At 43.6% G+C, this 16,556-nt stretch overlaps 1 protein-coding gene across 17 annotated transcripts in view; it reads left to right on the top strand.

Annotated features, from left to right (window-relative positions):
- Sox5 (SRY-box transcription factor 5) overlaps window positions 1-16,556 on the top strand; it is an 857,426-nt gene that overhangs the window by 733,917 nt on the left and 106,953 nt on the right. For 12 of the 17 annotated variants that reach the window (XM_070011779.1, XM_070011777.1, XM_070011776.1 and 9 more), the window contains one exon: window positions 2,459-2,582. In XM_070011779.1, the coding sequence (XP_069867880.1) occupies window positions 2,459-2,582 (124 nt within the window). The remainder of the gene's footprint in view (window positions 1-2,458; window positions 2,583-16,556) is intronic. The other 5 variants (XM_070011787.1, XM_070011785.1, XM_070011775.1 and 2 more) reach the window with 1 other exon arrangement.

Here is a 16,556-nt window from a genome sequence, read left to right as displayed (position 1 = left end):
AAAGCTCTTTGTGTGTGTGCAAAAAATAAAAACAAAAACGAATCCCAGTTTGGAGTCCTCCAGGAAGCAGATCTACCATGCTTACAGTCTCTGCCTCCCTGACCCTTTCCTTTCTACTGCACCTCCTTCCCTTGGTACACTCTTCCCCAACCAGAAATCTTGGAAATAGCTCACAGGTTTACTCTGGAAGATGAGGCCAGAGTTCAGGTTTCGATTGGGAAATAATCTTTTATTGGAAGGAAGAGTCAGTCCCAGGTGTTTTTTTTTTTTTTAACGTGGTGGTTGTTTTGTTTCGTTGATGATGAGAAATGATAAGAACTCGTAAGACTCGAGGTACTTACAGTATGGCAAAGTGCTGTGTGGATTTGTCTGAATGAATCTGTAATCATTTTGTCTGTTGAGGGCACTGGCTTTGTAAAATCCCAGCAACCCCTGCTATAACCCAAGCTTCCTGTGAAGGTGGAAACGGAGTTTGAGGACTTAAAAAAAAAAGTTATGATACTTCAGTGCCTAGCTTAGTTTCTTGTACGTGGTATACAATTATTCAATGTCTGCTAAATAGCTAAATTAATGTGTGGCAGGCTTAGTGAAGAGGAATTGTGTCAGATATGATCTTTAATATATTCCTTGATTTTCGTCCATATACCCTGTGACAGATGTTAGCCAGTAATCACGTTCACAAAGCAGATCTTTTCATAGATTTACTTGAACAGAATAATCACGGGTGTGGGTATGGTAGCTAATGGCCACTTCGGCATACTCCACGATGATGACATTAGGTTTGTTTCTTACACAGTGCACAGAAGGCAGAGCTCCCATCGTAGTTCATTTGCTAGCTGGTGTGAAGCCCATATATGAGAACGGAACCAGATAATTAGAACCTAATCCAAAAGTGACAGGGAACGCGGAGACTGTATAGTTCCCGAGTCATTCAGTTGCTTTGCAAACACCAGAGAAGAATGGAGAGAGACTGGATTTGAGGCCCTGGGCCTACTCATTCTCTGGACATGGGAAGGAACTCAGTTCTTGTTGGTACCAGCCACTGCTTCTTAAAGGACTTTTTTATTGTTGTTATAAAGGTGATGTACAGAGGGGTGACAGTTCCATATGTCAGATGATGAGTGTATCTCTTTTTGGACCATGTCCCCCCTTTCCTCACTCTCTACCAGTTTTTCCCTCCCATCCCCACCCACAAGTTGAAGAGTTGATTTTCCACATGGTGTCCAGTGAGGGCCATGGGTGCATTCGTTTACTTTCTCTCCCCCCATTTCTGTGCCCCCCTCACCCTCCCAGAGACAAATAAATGACCAAAAAGAGCAAAAGGAAAACAAAACAAAAACAGCAAAAAAAGAAAAAGAAAAAAGCCTCTTGTTTCCATCTTCTAGAGATCATTTCGATAAATATCATTTTGGATGATCAGAGGTACAGAGGCCTTGTTTTTTATGTTCCTCTCCTAATAGAATTCCCCTTTGGCCTCACAGTGTGTGAATCCCTGGAGTCCTGTATCATTTATTATGCCCCCCTCTAATTTAGATCTCTCTGTGACAGATGAGAGAAAACGTGCACTGTTGGTCACCCAGAGCTTGGCTTACCTCACCTAACATGATTTGTCCTAGGTCCATCCATTTCCCTGAAAATGGCATCTTATTATTCTTTCTACTGGCTGTGTAAAATTCTGTTGTGTAAACACACATTTTGTCATCCAATCCTCTATTGTGGGGAATCTGGGCTGTCTCCGTATCTTGGCTATTGTGAATAGTACAGCAATGAACATGGCTGCGCAGGTGTCTTCATCATATCCTGGCTTATGATGTTCAGGGTAGGTGCCCAGGAGTGGTATGGCGGGGACATGGGGAAGACCTGGGTTTCGTTTGTTTGAGGAACCTCCAGACTGCTGTCCAGAGTGGTCGTACTAGTTTATGTTCCCACCAAACCAGTCACTTTGTCACTCAATGAAGGGGAAAGTCATCATTGTTGCATAGGTTTTCTTCTGGCCTGTTATTCAAGATTGTTAAGACTTACTCTATGACCGTGAGAGTTCTGTCTTCAGATAGTGAAGTTATCCATAGGATACCTGTTTAGTTTTCATCTCATAAAAAAGGAATTTGTGCTGTGGCCGGGAGATAAAATGGTGGCGTTGGATGGGGGGGCGGGGAGAGCGGAATGTGAAAAGGGATGACGTGAATCAAGATGCATTGTATTCATCAACTACTTTGTGAAAAAACAATTCCTCTGTACAACTACTTAAAGATAATAACAAGAAGAAAGAATCCATCCTAACAGATATTAATTATGGAGATACATTTCACTTCATTGCCGCCTACTCATCATTTTTTGAGCCCTTAACTTTGGTGGAATAACTTATGTCATTGAATTTTCCTTGAACCATGAACTGAAGGAGGGTGGAAGAGTGAAAGATCTAGAAACTTCTGCTCTTGATTCTCTCTGTCTCGTTCAGCAGGTTCAAGGTCAATTGCCGCCCTTAATGATCCCCGTGTTCCCTCCGGATCAAAGGACCCTGGCTGCAGCCGCCCAGCAAGGATTCCTCCTCCCTCCCGGCTTCAGCTACAAGGCCGGATGCAGTAAGTCCCCCCCGGGGCTGGGCCACTAGGGAGGGGTGGAGAGCGTGGAGTCTGGAGATTGGGCTGGGTTACCAGAAGGCCACACCAAGATGGCGGCAGAAAGGACGTGTGTTGGTGTTTCTAGCAACAGCCTGTGGATTATTCTTGTGCTTCGAAAACCATGATTTGCACTTCATAAATTCACTTCTGTATCTTTGGTTTCCATAGTGTTCTAAAACTGAATGCAATTGGAGGGTTTATTTTACTTCTTTATGATGTATTTATTTATGCGGAGGTACAATGGGAACTTGGTTTTTTAATTCTTTTATCCTTAAGTAGTTGTACAGTATATCTAGATCAGTGCCACCCCTTTCAACGTTCCCACCCATTCCTCCCCTAACCCTCCCCTTGGTGTTTAAAGAAGTTTCTATTGCCCAGAAAGATACATCTAGATTCCTGAACTTGTTGACCCTCCACCATTTTGCTCCTCCCTGTTCACGCGGCTCAGTTTCTCATTAGTCTTCTCTTCATTTTTTTTGTTTGTTGTGTAGGGTTTTTTTGTTATTGTTGTTGTTGATTGTGGGACTTGAACTCTGGGCCTTAACACTGTCCCTGAGCTCTTTCACTCTAGGCTAGTGCTCTACCACTTGAGCCACAGCTCCACTTCTGGTTTTCTGGTGGTTCATTGGAGATCAGAGTCTCATGGGCTTTCCTGCTGGGGCTGGCTTTGAACTGTGATCCTCAGATCTCAGCCTCCTGAGTAGCTAGAATGACAGGTGTGAACCACCTACACCTATGTGTTTTATTCTTGACTTTTATGCTCAGTCTGGGGCTTGAACCCAGGGCCTGGGTGCTGTCCCTGAGCTTTTGTGCTTAAGGCTAGCGCTCTACCGTTGGAGCCACATCTCCTTTTGGGCTTTTTTTTCCTCTGGATAATTGGAAATCAGCGTCTTGTGAATGTTCTTTACCTGGCTGCGTGGGAACTTCAAACCCCAGATTTTAGCCTTCTGAGTAGCTGAGATTATAGGTGTGAGTCATGGCGCCTGGCTTCTGTTGGTTTCGTTGTTAAATGAAACCTGAACCCTGTCTGCCTCGCAGTTCATTGGTCATCCGTCGTTCCCCAAATCTCTTCCAATTCCACTATGTGTCCTGCGTCCTCCTCCTGGGTCCAGAGTCTTGTATGTTTCCCCTTTGATTTTAGTTTTAAGCTCAGTAAGGAGTGTAGAGGAATCCATCTAAATGCATTGTAGTGGTTCAGCTTCCAGAACACTCTCAACCAATTTTGAGTGAATGACATTTTTCACCAATAGATGATCATTTTTTATGTGATCATGATACCCCTTCATGCTCTGTGTAAACAGGTAACTGTTTATGTTGTAGGCTCACTTAAATGCTCTATGACTTTGCATCTTTTCCTTCTTTCTTAAGCCGAAAACTAACTCGTCCACTGATAGTTTGAGTAGTAATCTGAAAGCTTCTATAGCAGCATGCCACCTGTATTCTACGAAGGGAAAAACTTGCAGCACAAATGTCAAAGACAGGCTGAGAACTTGGAAGCCAAATGACTTCTGAAACATCGTAACTCTGATCAAAACACAAATATATAAAAAACAAGGTCTATGAAACAACTTTCATTGATAAAAGTAGAATGCCCCTAACAAATCGGTGAAATAATGTGGAATAGTATTTAAGCCAAATCCTACTTCTGTATCTGCTATTAAGTTCTCTCATTTGCATCATGAGTAACTGCTGCCTTTGAGAAATTCTACTCAACCATACTGCAAAGCAATTACACTTTTCCCTTTTAGGTTATATTTTGAATTTTCACATCCTGGATTTTAACATTTGTCCTTAATCTTTTAACATTTCTCTATGTTCTCTTGAAGAAATGGTTATAATTTTTAACATAAATTTATTTGATATAAGTAGATTATAACTCTGGAGTTCTAATAAAAGTGATTAGAATTGAGGAGTATAAAAATCAGCAAACAGGTGGCTCAGGCCTCGAATCTAAGCTACTCAGAAGCCTGAGATCTGAGGATCCAGGTTTAAAGGCAGCCTAGGGAAGGAAAATCTGTAAAACTCCTGTTTTTATTTATCTACCAAAAACATCTAGAAATGGAGCTGTGGCTTAAGTGGTAGAGTGCCAGCCTTGAGCTAAAAAGCCCAGGTAAAGCACGAAGGTCCTGAGTTCAAGCCCCAGGACTAGCAAATGCACCAAAAATGTATTAGTACTTACATGATACTTTGTTCTTTGGAGTTTTTATATTGTTTTGGTGAATACTTTGTTGACCTGGAGTTCCTGTGTTTTAAAATGGAATTCTCAGTCCTAGCACTTAGCCCACTCATCAAATATGCCAAATTCTGGGGTTTTCATCATGAAATTCCTTCCTTCTTCCTTGTGAACCTTGGTTACTAGAATGAAAAATAAAGCACTTGAAGAAGCAATAGTTGTCTAAAACAATACCTGCAGTTCATACATAGTCTATCTAGTTCTCTCTTCTCTGTCTCTCTGTGTCTCTATCTCTATCCCTGCCGCTGTGTCTCTGTGTCTGTCTTTCTGTCTGTCTGTCTGTCTCTTCTCCTATCCCCCCCCCCCCGCAAGCATTTGTAGAAATATAAGTCCTATTCACAACATCAGGGCTAAAGAGCAACCCAGAGCAAGTGTGAGGCTAGCATAACCATGCACCTGGAAAAGGTCAAGAGTCCACCCTTCCCTGACCCACAGACAGACAGACAGACAGACTGCCTACGAAAACGTACTCAGTCTTCATGCAACATGGCAGAGAGAGTATGTTTCCCTCACTGTGCTGCCGGTTTTCAGCATACATTACCCATAGTGGACCTGAAGCGCCTCCATGAGCAGCCAGGGCACGTCCTTTATACCCTTAGAAATAAAGCAGAAGCGAGCTCTTCCCACCACTGGGGCAGCCTTGAAACGAGCATTGTGCCAGACGCTGGAACCACGCAGAAACTCCCAGGCCTGTTGACGCTGTAGCGTTTGGATTGGGTTTAGAGGAGGAGCTGGGCGGATGGGACCAAAGATCTAGGCTGAGCCCCCTCTCAGCAGCCAGCCAGCCATTCTGCCTCTTCCCACCTCACGGCCCGGCAACCGTCTCCTCGCCAACTCTGGAAGCCACGTGCTTTCAGTCTAGTGACACGATGTTGTTCTCAATGGGCAGGATTTGTGTCGAGCGACCCTGACTGAGGAAATGTACTCATGACCTGACTTTTGAAATGGTAACCCCTCTGCCCAACACCTTAACAATGACAATGACATTGTATTGAAAGACAGGAGCCAGTGGCTCACGCCTGTCACCATAGCCACTCAGGAGGATGAGATCTGAGGATCGCAGTTCGAAGCCAGCCCAGGCAGAAAAGTCGACAGGACTCTTACCTCCAGTAAACCACTCAGAAAGAGCTAATAGTGGAGCTGTGGCTCAGTGGGAGAGCATAAAGAGGCTAAGGGACAGCACCCAGGCCCCGAGTTCAAGACCCAGAACTGGCAATAATCATCATCATCATCATCATCATCATCATTTGAAAAAATGATTGGCATTCTGATTTATCGTTAAGTAAAAGTGACAGATAGACTACTTATATCAAAAGCCAGGAGCTTCTCACTGATCCATCCATAGAGTACACTAAGGAAAACGTTACTTTTCCTTAGTCTCTTCCTTTTCTCTTCTTTAGTCTCTGTGTCTTGATAAGTATGTCAAACCAAGGAAAACCTTTAGAGCTAAACATGAGACGTTAAGTGTTCCGAGGACAGAAACATACATAAATAAACTTACACGCATCATTTGCAGACCCCAGCTATGAGCTGGAACGTCTTATTTCTTTTCCTTTATGGAAACACAATGGGAGAAAAATATGGGGTGCTGTGCAGATACATAAAATATTCCTTTTTTTAGATGTTTTTCTTGATTACTAGAATACACCTCACTAAGCCACATTGGAATAACGTTATAGCCTCACAACCATATACTTGAGAGAAAACCGACGAGATTTCAACCAAAGGAGCTGCTGAGAATGCGGTGGTCTCCCTCCTACTAGTCGCTGTGGATATTCATCCACAAATACTGAGAAATCATGACTCGAATCTCAGACTCTTTTTAGCTACTTGTCATTTCGGACATCAAGGACAAAGACGTGCGTCTTCATGAGTCTGTTACTGTTCTTGCTTAGTAAATTGTGCTTTTTGTCCAGTGAAAGTCATAAGAAAGACGTGAGAAAAGTTTATTAGGAAAAGAATATATTTCCGATATATTTCCAACATATTCTTTAGCAATGAGTGGGTTATGTCTAACCCCGTAATGGCTCTGTGTGTGTGTGTGTGCGTGTGTGTGTGTGTGCGTGTGTGTGTGTGTGTGTGTGTGTGTGTGTGTGCGTGCGCGTGTGCATGAACAAGTTGCATGTGATGATTGTACTGTTTGAAGTCAGGGCCTGGTCTCTACCCCTGAGATGTTCTTTTTTCTTGGTTGGGCATGGGGTTTGAACTCAGGGCCTGTGCACCGTCCCTCAGCTCTTTCACTCAAAGCTAGCGCTCTACCACTTTGAGCTTCTGGTGTTTGAGTGGTTCATTGGAAGTAAGAGTCTCATGGGTCTTTCCTTGCCTGGGCTGGCTTCGAACCATGATCCTCAGATCTCAGACTCCTGAGTAGTTGGGATGACAGGCGTGAGCCACTAGTGGCCAGTAAGCTTTTCTTTTTTTCTTTTTTTTCTTTTTTTTTGACTAAAGGCTAGTTCTCTGTCACTTGAGTCACCTAATTCCTGGCTTTTTCTAGTGGTTCATTGGCAATAATCGTCTGATGGACTTTCCTCCCTGGACTACTTTAGAACCGTAATCCTCCAATCTCAGCCTCCTCAGTAGTGAGGATTATGGGCATGAGGCCCTAGTGCCCAGCCCTTCTTAAGCCTAAATTCTTGTAAACATCTTAGAATGTAAAAATGATGATATATTAATGAATGGTGTGTGTGTGTGTGTGTGTGTATAGCGTTCTCTACAGAGAGTATTCTATTTGAATCTGTATTCATATGTCTGTCTATAACATATATACACATCCATGTAGACTCATGTATGTGTTTTTGCATTATACATATTCATCATTATACATATATGTATACAAGGATCTATATACATTGTATCTAGAGTTATGCATATATGCATAAACATATATGAATATATTTTAGAATGAGAGAGAGAGAAATATTGTAAAAGTCACTCGTTTAACCGGTCACCTGTATTCAGAGACCAGTCCAGTCAGGGATTGAGATGGCCAGTCTATGTGTTCTTTAACTCGTCAGCTCTATTAATCTATTAGCTAAGCTGTCATGTGCAAACATGCATCCTTTCGTAACATATAATTAAAGATCCCAGCCCTAGTTTAAATCTGGGGGAAGTCACTCATTTGAGTTGGCAAGCAATGGTGAGAACCCCTTACTAAAGTCTGTCAAACATCATCTCCACAGCTTTGAGGCTGTAATGTCCTATAATGGAGTGTGCAAGCACATTAGCTCAATTGCCATCTGGATGGTTGAACTGCCCCAGACCCCAGGCCATTTGCTTGTGCTGGAATTCCGAGTAGACTCTTTACCTAGCTAACCTGCGCGCTGTCAAATTTGGGCGGATGTGTGTACTTTTTGAACCCAGATCCTTTGACACCTGCAGGCCACTGGTGTATTAGAGAGGAGACGTCATCTTCCTGCATTCCGTATAGCTTGGTTGACAACTTAGCAAAAGCTTCTACTTGAAAGAGAGGAAAATGATTCTGGCGGGACATGTGCCTGTCTACCCAGCATGTTAGACACCAGAGAGACTCCTGAGCTCCGCTGGCTAACGCTGCTCAAAAACCATTTCTTCTGCTGCTCGCTCCTCCCCCTCCCTCTCCACCTACCTCCCTGGCAGCGCACGCACGCAGGTCACCTCCGTCCTCCATCCCAGAGTGGAAATGAGAAGGGTAGGTCTTGCTCTTAGTCTCGGTAGCTGCAGCTTCCTTTCCCTCTCCTTTCTCTTTGGATATAAAATTTCCAGTCTTGTCATTGAAAGCTGATCGTGTAAAATAGTATTTATGGACGTGAACTCCAGGAGATGGAAACAAGAAGGCTTATCTTTTCTTTTCTGCTCTTTTGGTCTTCTTTTCCCCTTGTCTTGTTTGTTCTTTTCTCCGTCTTTGAGGGGGGAGGGGAGGCACAGAAATGGAGGGACAGAAGGTGAGCAAGGCACTGGACTCCATGTGGAGCATGAACTCTACAACTTGTGGGAGGGGAAGGAAACACTGGGAGGCAGCGAGGGAAGGGGGGACCTGGTCTGAAAAGAAATGCATTCACGACCTGACTGATGTCACCGTCGCCTCTGTCATCACAATAAAAAAAAATGCACAAAAATAAAATTCCATGGGAAAAATAAACAAATAAATACTTTGGAAACTTCGGGCGGTGAACAATTTTATGTAGATGAAAAAGAAGAATCTGTAGGAAAGTCAAAGTCCCATAAAACCAGGTCTTTTCCTATGTTCAGGATCATCAAAACAGTCATAAAAGAACAAACTTGAGAGTGTTTGGCTCTCTGAAGATGCTTGTTAAACATGTGCCCGAGTTTATAGACACACAGGCGTGCCCAGCAAGATGAACACACCTGTACAACCGGGGCTCCAGGAGGTGTGTGCCAAGGACCTACCAGACTTCTGTAGTAATTCCTAAGGGCACATGGAACACACACACACACACACACACACACACACGTATGTATGTATTTTAATTCTGAACAAAATACACAGACACTGATTTGTCACCATGTTGAGTTATTTTGACATTACATCGTTAATAGAAATAAGTACCTTGGTATTTCATTTGTCCTAAGTGGACCTTATTTTTTTCTTTTTTAAACCATTGAACCCAAAAACTTACAGTGAATATTAGTTTTAAAAAATTATTATGACCTTTTTTTTAAAAAAAAGTCAGCAAGTTGTTATGATTGACCTTTTCCATTGCCAACCATAGAAGTGGATAGAACAAAACTTACTTGGTAACTTACAAGACTAGGTAAAATGCTAAGCGCCAAGCACCAGTGGCTCATGTGTGTAATCCTGGCTACTCAGAACTGAGGGTCATGGATCGAAGCCAGCCCAGACAGGGAAACCCATAAGCCTCTTATCACCAATTCACCACCAAAAATCCAGAAGTGGAGCTGTGACTCAAGTGGTAGAGCACAAAGCTTGAAGAGAAAAGCTCAGGCCTAGCACCTAAGTCAGAAGAAGGAGGAAGAGCAGGAGGAGGAGGAGGAGAAGATTGATTCATTTATATAAACCAGTTGACACCTTTATCAATATCACCTCAGGCATTCAAGTTGTGTTTGTTTGATGTAATTAATCAAATCTCAGACAAGTCCGCGTACAGTGAGTGAGAGTGTAGGTTCCCCCCCTTACATTCTACCTAGAAAATTTACTCAGCTTTAATCTCCCCAGCTACAAAGTAGAGCAAGTTTACATGTGAAGGCCGGTGCGGTGGCTAACCTTTGTAATCTTGATACTGTGGATGCTGAGACCTGAGGACTGAGGTTTGAAGCCAGCCAGGACAGGAAAAGCTGGTGAGATTCTTATCACCAGTTAACCAGCAAAAAGTTAGGAGGAGAGCTGTGGCTCAAGTGGTAGAGCTTCAGTCTGGCACAAAACTGCTCAGAGACACCACCCAGGCCCTGATTCAAGCCGAGGATGAGCAGAAAAACAAACAAACATCTGGATATGGACACGTGGCTGAAGCGGTTAGAGCACCAGCCTTGAACACAAAAGCTAAGCTAGAGCAGGAGGCCCCGAGTTCAAGCCTCCATACTGGCACACACACACACACACACACACACACACACACACACACACACACACACACACAATTAGATATGAAACAGTTCTGGCACTGCACTGTGTCCGCCACATTAGATTATTTGTAAATGATGAATACCAAGGTAAGGAAATCCCAGAGAACACAAAGGTCCGGTCCACCCCTCCAAAGGGTCATCAAACCACACCAGTGTTTATCCTTGCATTTATCATGCATTTCCCACGGAATCTGGAATTAGCCTCACGGTGCCACACCTACAAGAGGTGTAATTCAAGATAATAAGTATGCACAAAAGCAGTAGCCCGAACTGATGGAGGCGCTGGCTTGGTTTTACACAACCTCATCCTTTGTCTGGTTGTTCATTTCCAGTAGTAGAGCGCGCGTGTGTGTGTGTGTGTGTGTGTGTGTGTGTGTGTGTGTGTGTGTGTGTGTGTGTGTGTGTGTGTGTGTGTGTGTGTGTGTGTGTGTGTGTGTGTGTGTGTGTGTGTGTGTGTGTACCAGTCCTGGGGCTGAACTCAGGGCCCAGACGCTGTCCCTGAGCTTTTCTGCTCAAACCTTGTACTCCACCACTTGAGCTAAAGCTACATTTCCCGGTTTTTGGTGATTAATTGGAAATAAAAAAAATCTCCTGGACTTTCCTGCCCAGGCTGCCTTCAAACCTCGATCCTCAAATTTCAGCCTCCTGAGTAGCTAGGATTCAGGCCTGAGCCACTGGTGCATGACTTTAGATCTTACGATTTTTTTTTCTTATTTTCACAAACGGTATTTAATCACTTCAGGCTTTATGCAAGAAGAAATATATCCATATACTCTCTCTGCATCTTAACACATGCATTAATTTTTCAGCCATGTGCTAAATAAAAACGACTGTATAAAGTTACTGATTGAAATACTTAATTGTCTCATGAGAGTAGCTTTATATAAATAAACAGAATTTCCTGAGCCCAACTTAATAAACTATGTTGTACTTACTCTTCTGCGAGGCTTCTGCACAGATTTCCACTTGCAACAGTAATAATAATTTTTAAAAATGGAAACTTTCTGATAATTAGCTCATCATACCCCACAACAAAATCAATGCGTAGGAGTCAAATACCAGAAACCTTGCCAGGTCTCTTTGCTGGTCCGGGGTCTCTGCTTTGAGTTAATGTCACATGTGTTCATTGTTGAGTGTGGCTGTCACGTGGGTACTATTATATCTGATGCATGCTAATTTCTGATTGAGTCAGCTAGGTCAGCTGACAGACAGGTTGTGGACAATCAGTGCTCCTAGGATCCCCAGATCACAGGCTCAAAACCGTTGACATGGTGCACTTTTATCAAGCTGACAAAATTGGAAACATGTGTCGCCCCGTTGGCACACTGTAGTTCCTTTGTTAATAAGCAGAAGGCAGAGGATGACGGACTTGTACCTTTCAGCTTCTATGCTCCGGGTTAGAAAGAACATGATCCCCGGAGTTTATCAACCCAAGACTGGAGGAGAGCTTGGTTTCCACACAGAGCTTGGCAAAATGTTCATTCTTGGGAAGAATGGCTCACTTTCCTGAATGGACACAGTGTTTACATTTCTTTCCTAGGTAGATTAGTGAGTAAAAGTCAGATCCGTGGCTTGGGAATCTGAAGCGATTGGCTTTGGTGAAAGCCACTATCCAAGTGGCATGGAAGAAATTATTCTAGGTCAGGAAAATACAGTGTTTTTCATACAACATGGATTTGATTTTAGTTTCACAAGATTTATCACAAGGGGGGGGAGGGGGAGGTGGCAATCATAGAATTAAAAACTTCTAGAATTGACTCTACCGTGTTTTATTGTTGATAAAACACAGTCACATAATCTATCTTAGGCACTGTAATTCTGAGGGTGGAACTGATCTGTATCAGTAACTAGTCTTTGAGCCGACCCCTCTCCACACAAAAGCAAAACCACCCAAAGCTCTTTCTTTGACCCATTCTTAAGATTTTATTAGAACAGCCAGGAGAGCTGGTGGCTCACGCCTGCAATCCCAGCTACTCAGGAGGCTAAGATGTGAGGATCATAGTTCAAAACCAGCCCGGGGCAGGAACATCTGTGAGACCCTTATCCCCAATCAACTACCAGAAAACCGGAAGTGTCGCAGTGGCTCAAGCGGTAGAGCGCTCGCCTTGAGCTGAAGACCTGAGGGACAGCGCCCAGGCCCAGAGTTCAAGACCCATGACTGACAAAGAAAAAATGATATTACAGCATAATTATATTCTTGTAGTTTACCCCGTCCTGCTTGCTTCTGAGTGCTTTGGAAGTGAGGGATTCCATAATTGTGTGTAATTCTCCGAGGTTGAGAGTTTGTCAATCGAGCAGAAACCTTCTAGGCTCAGTGTCACCTCGCACCTGCACCCTGCGGGTCTCCTTCTTACCGTGTCGTAGAAGTTTCTCATTCTCACTTGCAGACAACCATCTCAGCGTGCGTCCTGGAACGTGAGATGTCTGTCAGAAATCTCGAGAGGCAGAAAAGTGGAATGATTTTCCAGAATGTCAAAAAAAAAACCCAAAACCCAAGTACCTGCTCAGCCTTATTAGCATTCCAAGTCAGAACTAATAAAGACCAAGCGTCTCACCTTCCACGTTGGTGGGTTTCAGCGTGTTCACATTCTTGGGTACATGGCCTCTTGTACCGTTCATTTTCTTCTAAACAATAGCAAGGCAACATTTGGACTTGGGACTTCAGTAGAGCTCTGACTATCATAAAAGCAGGTTCTTTAAGATAAGACACGGCTGTTACCTTTTAATAGTCACACGAAGGAATGCCGACTCCTGTCAGTTGGTGGGTACCGCGCATCTCCGCCCACCTCCCCCTTCCATCCTTTCTCCCCCAGCTCTCCCCACCCCACGCACCCTCTCAGCATTTTGTGGAAATACTGTGGCTTGAAGCCAGGGCCTCATGGAGGAAAGTCAGGCGCCCTTCCACCTGAGCCAGACTCCCGGCCCCTTTACGCCCTGGCTAGTTTCAAGGAAGGGTTTTATTTTACGATGAATCTTGCCTGGGCAGAGGTCTTTTTGCCCTCCAGCTGGAAGGAACAGGCAAACACCACTGTCCTAAGCCATGGTGTGTTCACTGCACACCCGAGCTTTCTCGCCCAGCCGGCAGTTGAGAGTCTTAGGACAGTAGCATCATGCCCCGGCATAGAGATGGAGTCTTGTGAACTTCTCTGCCCAGGCTGGCTTCAAACTATGATCCTCCTGATCTCTGACTTGGAGACAACACGGATTACAGGCTTGATCCACCAGGCAGCGCTACCTGTCCTTAATGAATGATTCGCTTCAAGCATCTATTGTACAATAGATGGCTAGTAGCAGTACTAGAACTCAGAAAGGACAAGAGACGCTTTGTTCCATTTCCACTCCCTTAAGGGAGTCTCAGATTTTTCTTCGATAATTAATCCAGGGATGTTCGTTGGTACTAGAACCCTCAAATTTATTGGCAAAGACATGAAAAAAAAAATCTGTGCTTTATCTTCTATGTGCAGAAGAGAGTTCCTGTTCTGAGTGGGGTTTCTTAAAGAGTTCATAAATTAATCTTCTTCTGAGCCAGCCATCTAGGTAACTATTAAATTAAATAGAATAAAGTTTTCATTTGCCATGCTACATTAAAAAGCCATAACATCTATTTCATTTAAAAATCCGTTACTGAAAAAATGTCAGCCTGTGACAAAGCAGTTAAGAGCTAACAATTACTTCTGAGTATCTCTATTTAAGAAAGAAATAACCATATAGTCAAACAAGAGCTGATTTATTAATTTTATTTTCTCAAATAAAATTCAGTTGAAATATTTAGATTTATTTCTTATGATCCCATGAGAGTTAATATGAAATGCCAGCATTTCTCATAACGAAAAGTTCTGTTCTATTCTTGACATATCAAAAAACAAACTTAGAGATTCATCAACTCGATCTTTGCATACCAAGCCTCTTCTTCTTAGTCCTACAAGGTGGCTTAGGAGAATTGCTATAATTCTGACTCTTTACAAGGGAGAAATTGCAACGCATTTTCTTCTATGAGGCAGCAGATTCCAGCTTACTAGGACTTTCAGGACATCCAAACTGACATTGAGCAATGAGGACAAGACAGGATCGTTCATCTCTCCCTCCACGGACAACATCTCCTTCTCGTTCAATACCTTGGACCATGCTCGGGCGCTCTGAAGAAGTCCTAAGCGCAGTGGGATCTTTTCAGTGAACAGAAATGACTGCCGCACTTTGCACAGGGCTATTCTCTGTGATTGTTTGATTTCTAACATCAAATGGTGTGGAAATAGTTTCAATCTCAACGTTGACACGGGAGTCAATGGCAGCACACATTGTGGATGTCTGTCCTCTGCAGCGAATATAAGGAAGGATGCACAAGGAAGAACATCACAGTCCAAGCTACTCCGGGCCGACAGCATCATGCAAGATCCGACTCTGAAAGCATGAAAAGGGGTGGAGGCATGTCTCAGCGGGTGGAGTGCCTGCCCGAGTCCAATCCAGAGTAACACCAAAAATTGTAGATTTCTAAAGCACAGAGAAAGCATCTGCAGTTACCCCAACCGATCGGTTTCTAGTGGCTTAGGAGAGAAAGTAGATGGTGGGGTTTTCAGAGGGGTTTTAGAGTCTCCATGGTTAATCAGTAATCTTAATTTTCACAGTGAATAGGTGGAAAAATCCCCAGGAGGTACCTATGCAATCGGACAGCTCTCACCTAATGGAGAGAGAGAGAGAGAGAGAGAGAGAGAGAGAGAGAGAGAGAGAGAGAGAGAGAGCGCTGTCAGTCCATCAAGAGAACGGCAGGGAGGGGAGAAATACGGGAGAAATACGGGAAGCGGGCCTGGTTGCTCCAATCCCTCCTGTAGTTTTCTCCCTTTTCTCTTTCCTGGTTGCCATGATGTAAGCTACTCTTCCCCCAGCTCACTTCAGCACAACAGACTGACGTCTCTCAGACTGAACAGAAATCAATCCTTCCTACCTGAGCATTTTCTGTCAGTGTTTTACAGTGGCGAAAGAGACACAGCTAACACACACAGGTCTCCGGCTTTGTTTTTTCTCTACTTCTTGGTTCCCATTCAGGGCCTAAGCCAAGGCCAGCCACTCCTCCTGTCCTTTGTCCAGCGATTCCAGCTCATAGAAGAATCTTCCTTTCTCTGGTGATTGCCACCAGCATATCTGTATCTGCTCAGTGGTTAGTATCACAAAATCACACAGTAATTTCAGGGTGCAGATCAAGGGGCTTCATCTGGTGAACGTCCTGTCCTGGCTGGCACAGACCCAAAGTGGCCCAAGAAATTGCCAGAGAGGACAACGGTTCTCATACACCTCACTTTTGTCCTGCTTCTTATAGAGCTACTGATGGACCATCCCAAGGGTGTTGCCAGGATGATCCCTTCGTCCTAATCAGGGCCAACCTCTGAAGACCAGAGTTTCTGAGCTGGGAAGGTGGCTCGTGGTAGAGCGCTTGCCTTGCATACATGAGGCCCTGGGTTCGATTCCTCAGCACCACACAAGCAGAAAAAGCCAGAAGTGGTGCTGTGGCTCAAGTAGTAGAGCCCTAGCCTTGAGCTGAAGAGCTGAGGGACAGCGCCCAGGCTCAGAGTTCAGGCCCCACAACCGACCAAAAAAAAAAAAAAAAAAGACTAGAGTTTCCATGCTCTTAAGTACTCACAATACAGGTTCATTTTCCACGAACCAATCTAGGGGATATAGTAATCATTTCTGGACTATAACACTATTATTAGTTGGTCTCCCTATATAGCTCAGACTGGCCTTGAACTCACAACCTTCTTGCCCCAGCCTCCTGAGTGCCAGGATTAGAAGCACATACCATCATTCCCGAATAGTCACATATTGTGTGCGTGTATATATATATATATATATATATATATATATACACACACACACACACACACACAATATATATATGTATACGTATATATGTACCTATCTATCTATCTATATCTGTATGATACATATGTATAACCATATATTACCATTATGACTGTATAGGTGTATATACATATTACATGCAACAATTCAGTTTATAAATACAGTGCAATATTTTCAATTGATTTCACAATCCATATTTGTGTCTTATTTCCACAACTAAAAGCTTCATGAAAGCCAGGGTTGTGACACCTATTCACTGGGCCCTCCTC

The sequence above is a fragment of the Dipodomys merriami genome, unplaced genomic scaffold, assembly GCF_024711535.1.
Source record: "Dipodomys merriami isolate MVZ:Mamm:240054 unplaced genomic scaffold, mDipMer1.0.p SCAF_84, whole genome shotgun sequence".
NCBI lineage: Eukaryota > Metazoa > Chordata > Mammalia > Rodentia > Heteromyidae > Dipodomys > Dipodomys merriami.
This window is presented reverse-complemented; position numbering and strand designations above follow the sequence as displayed.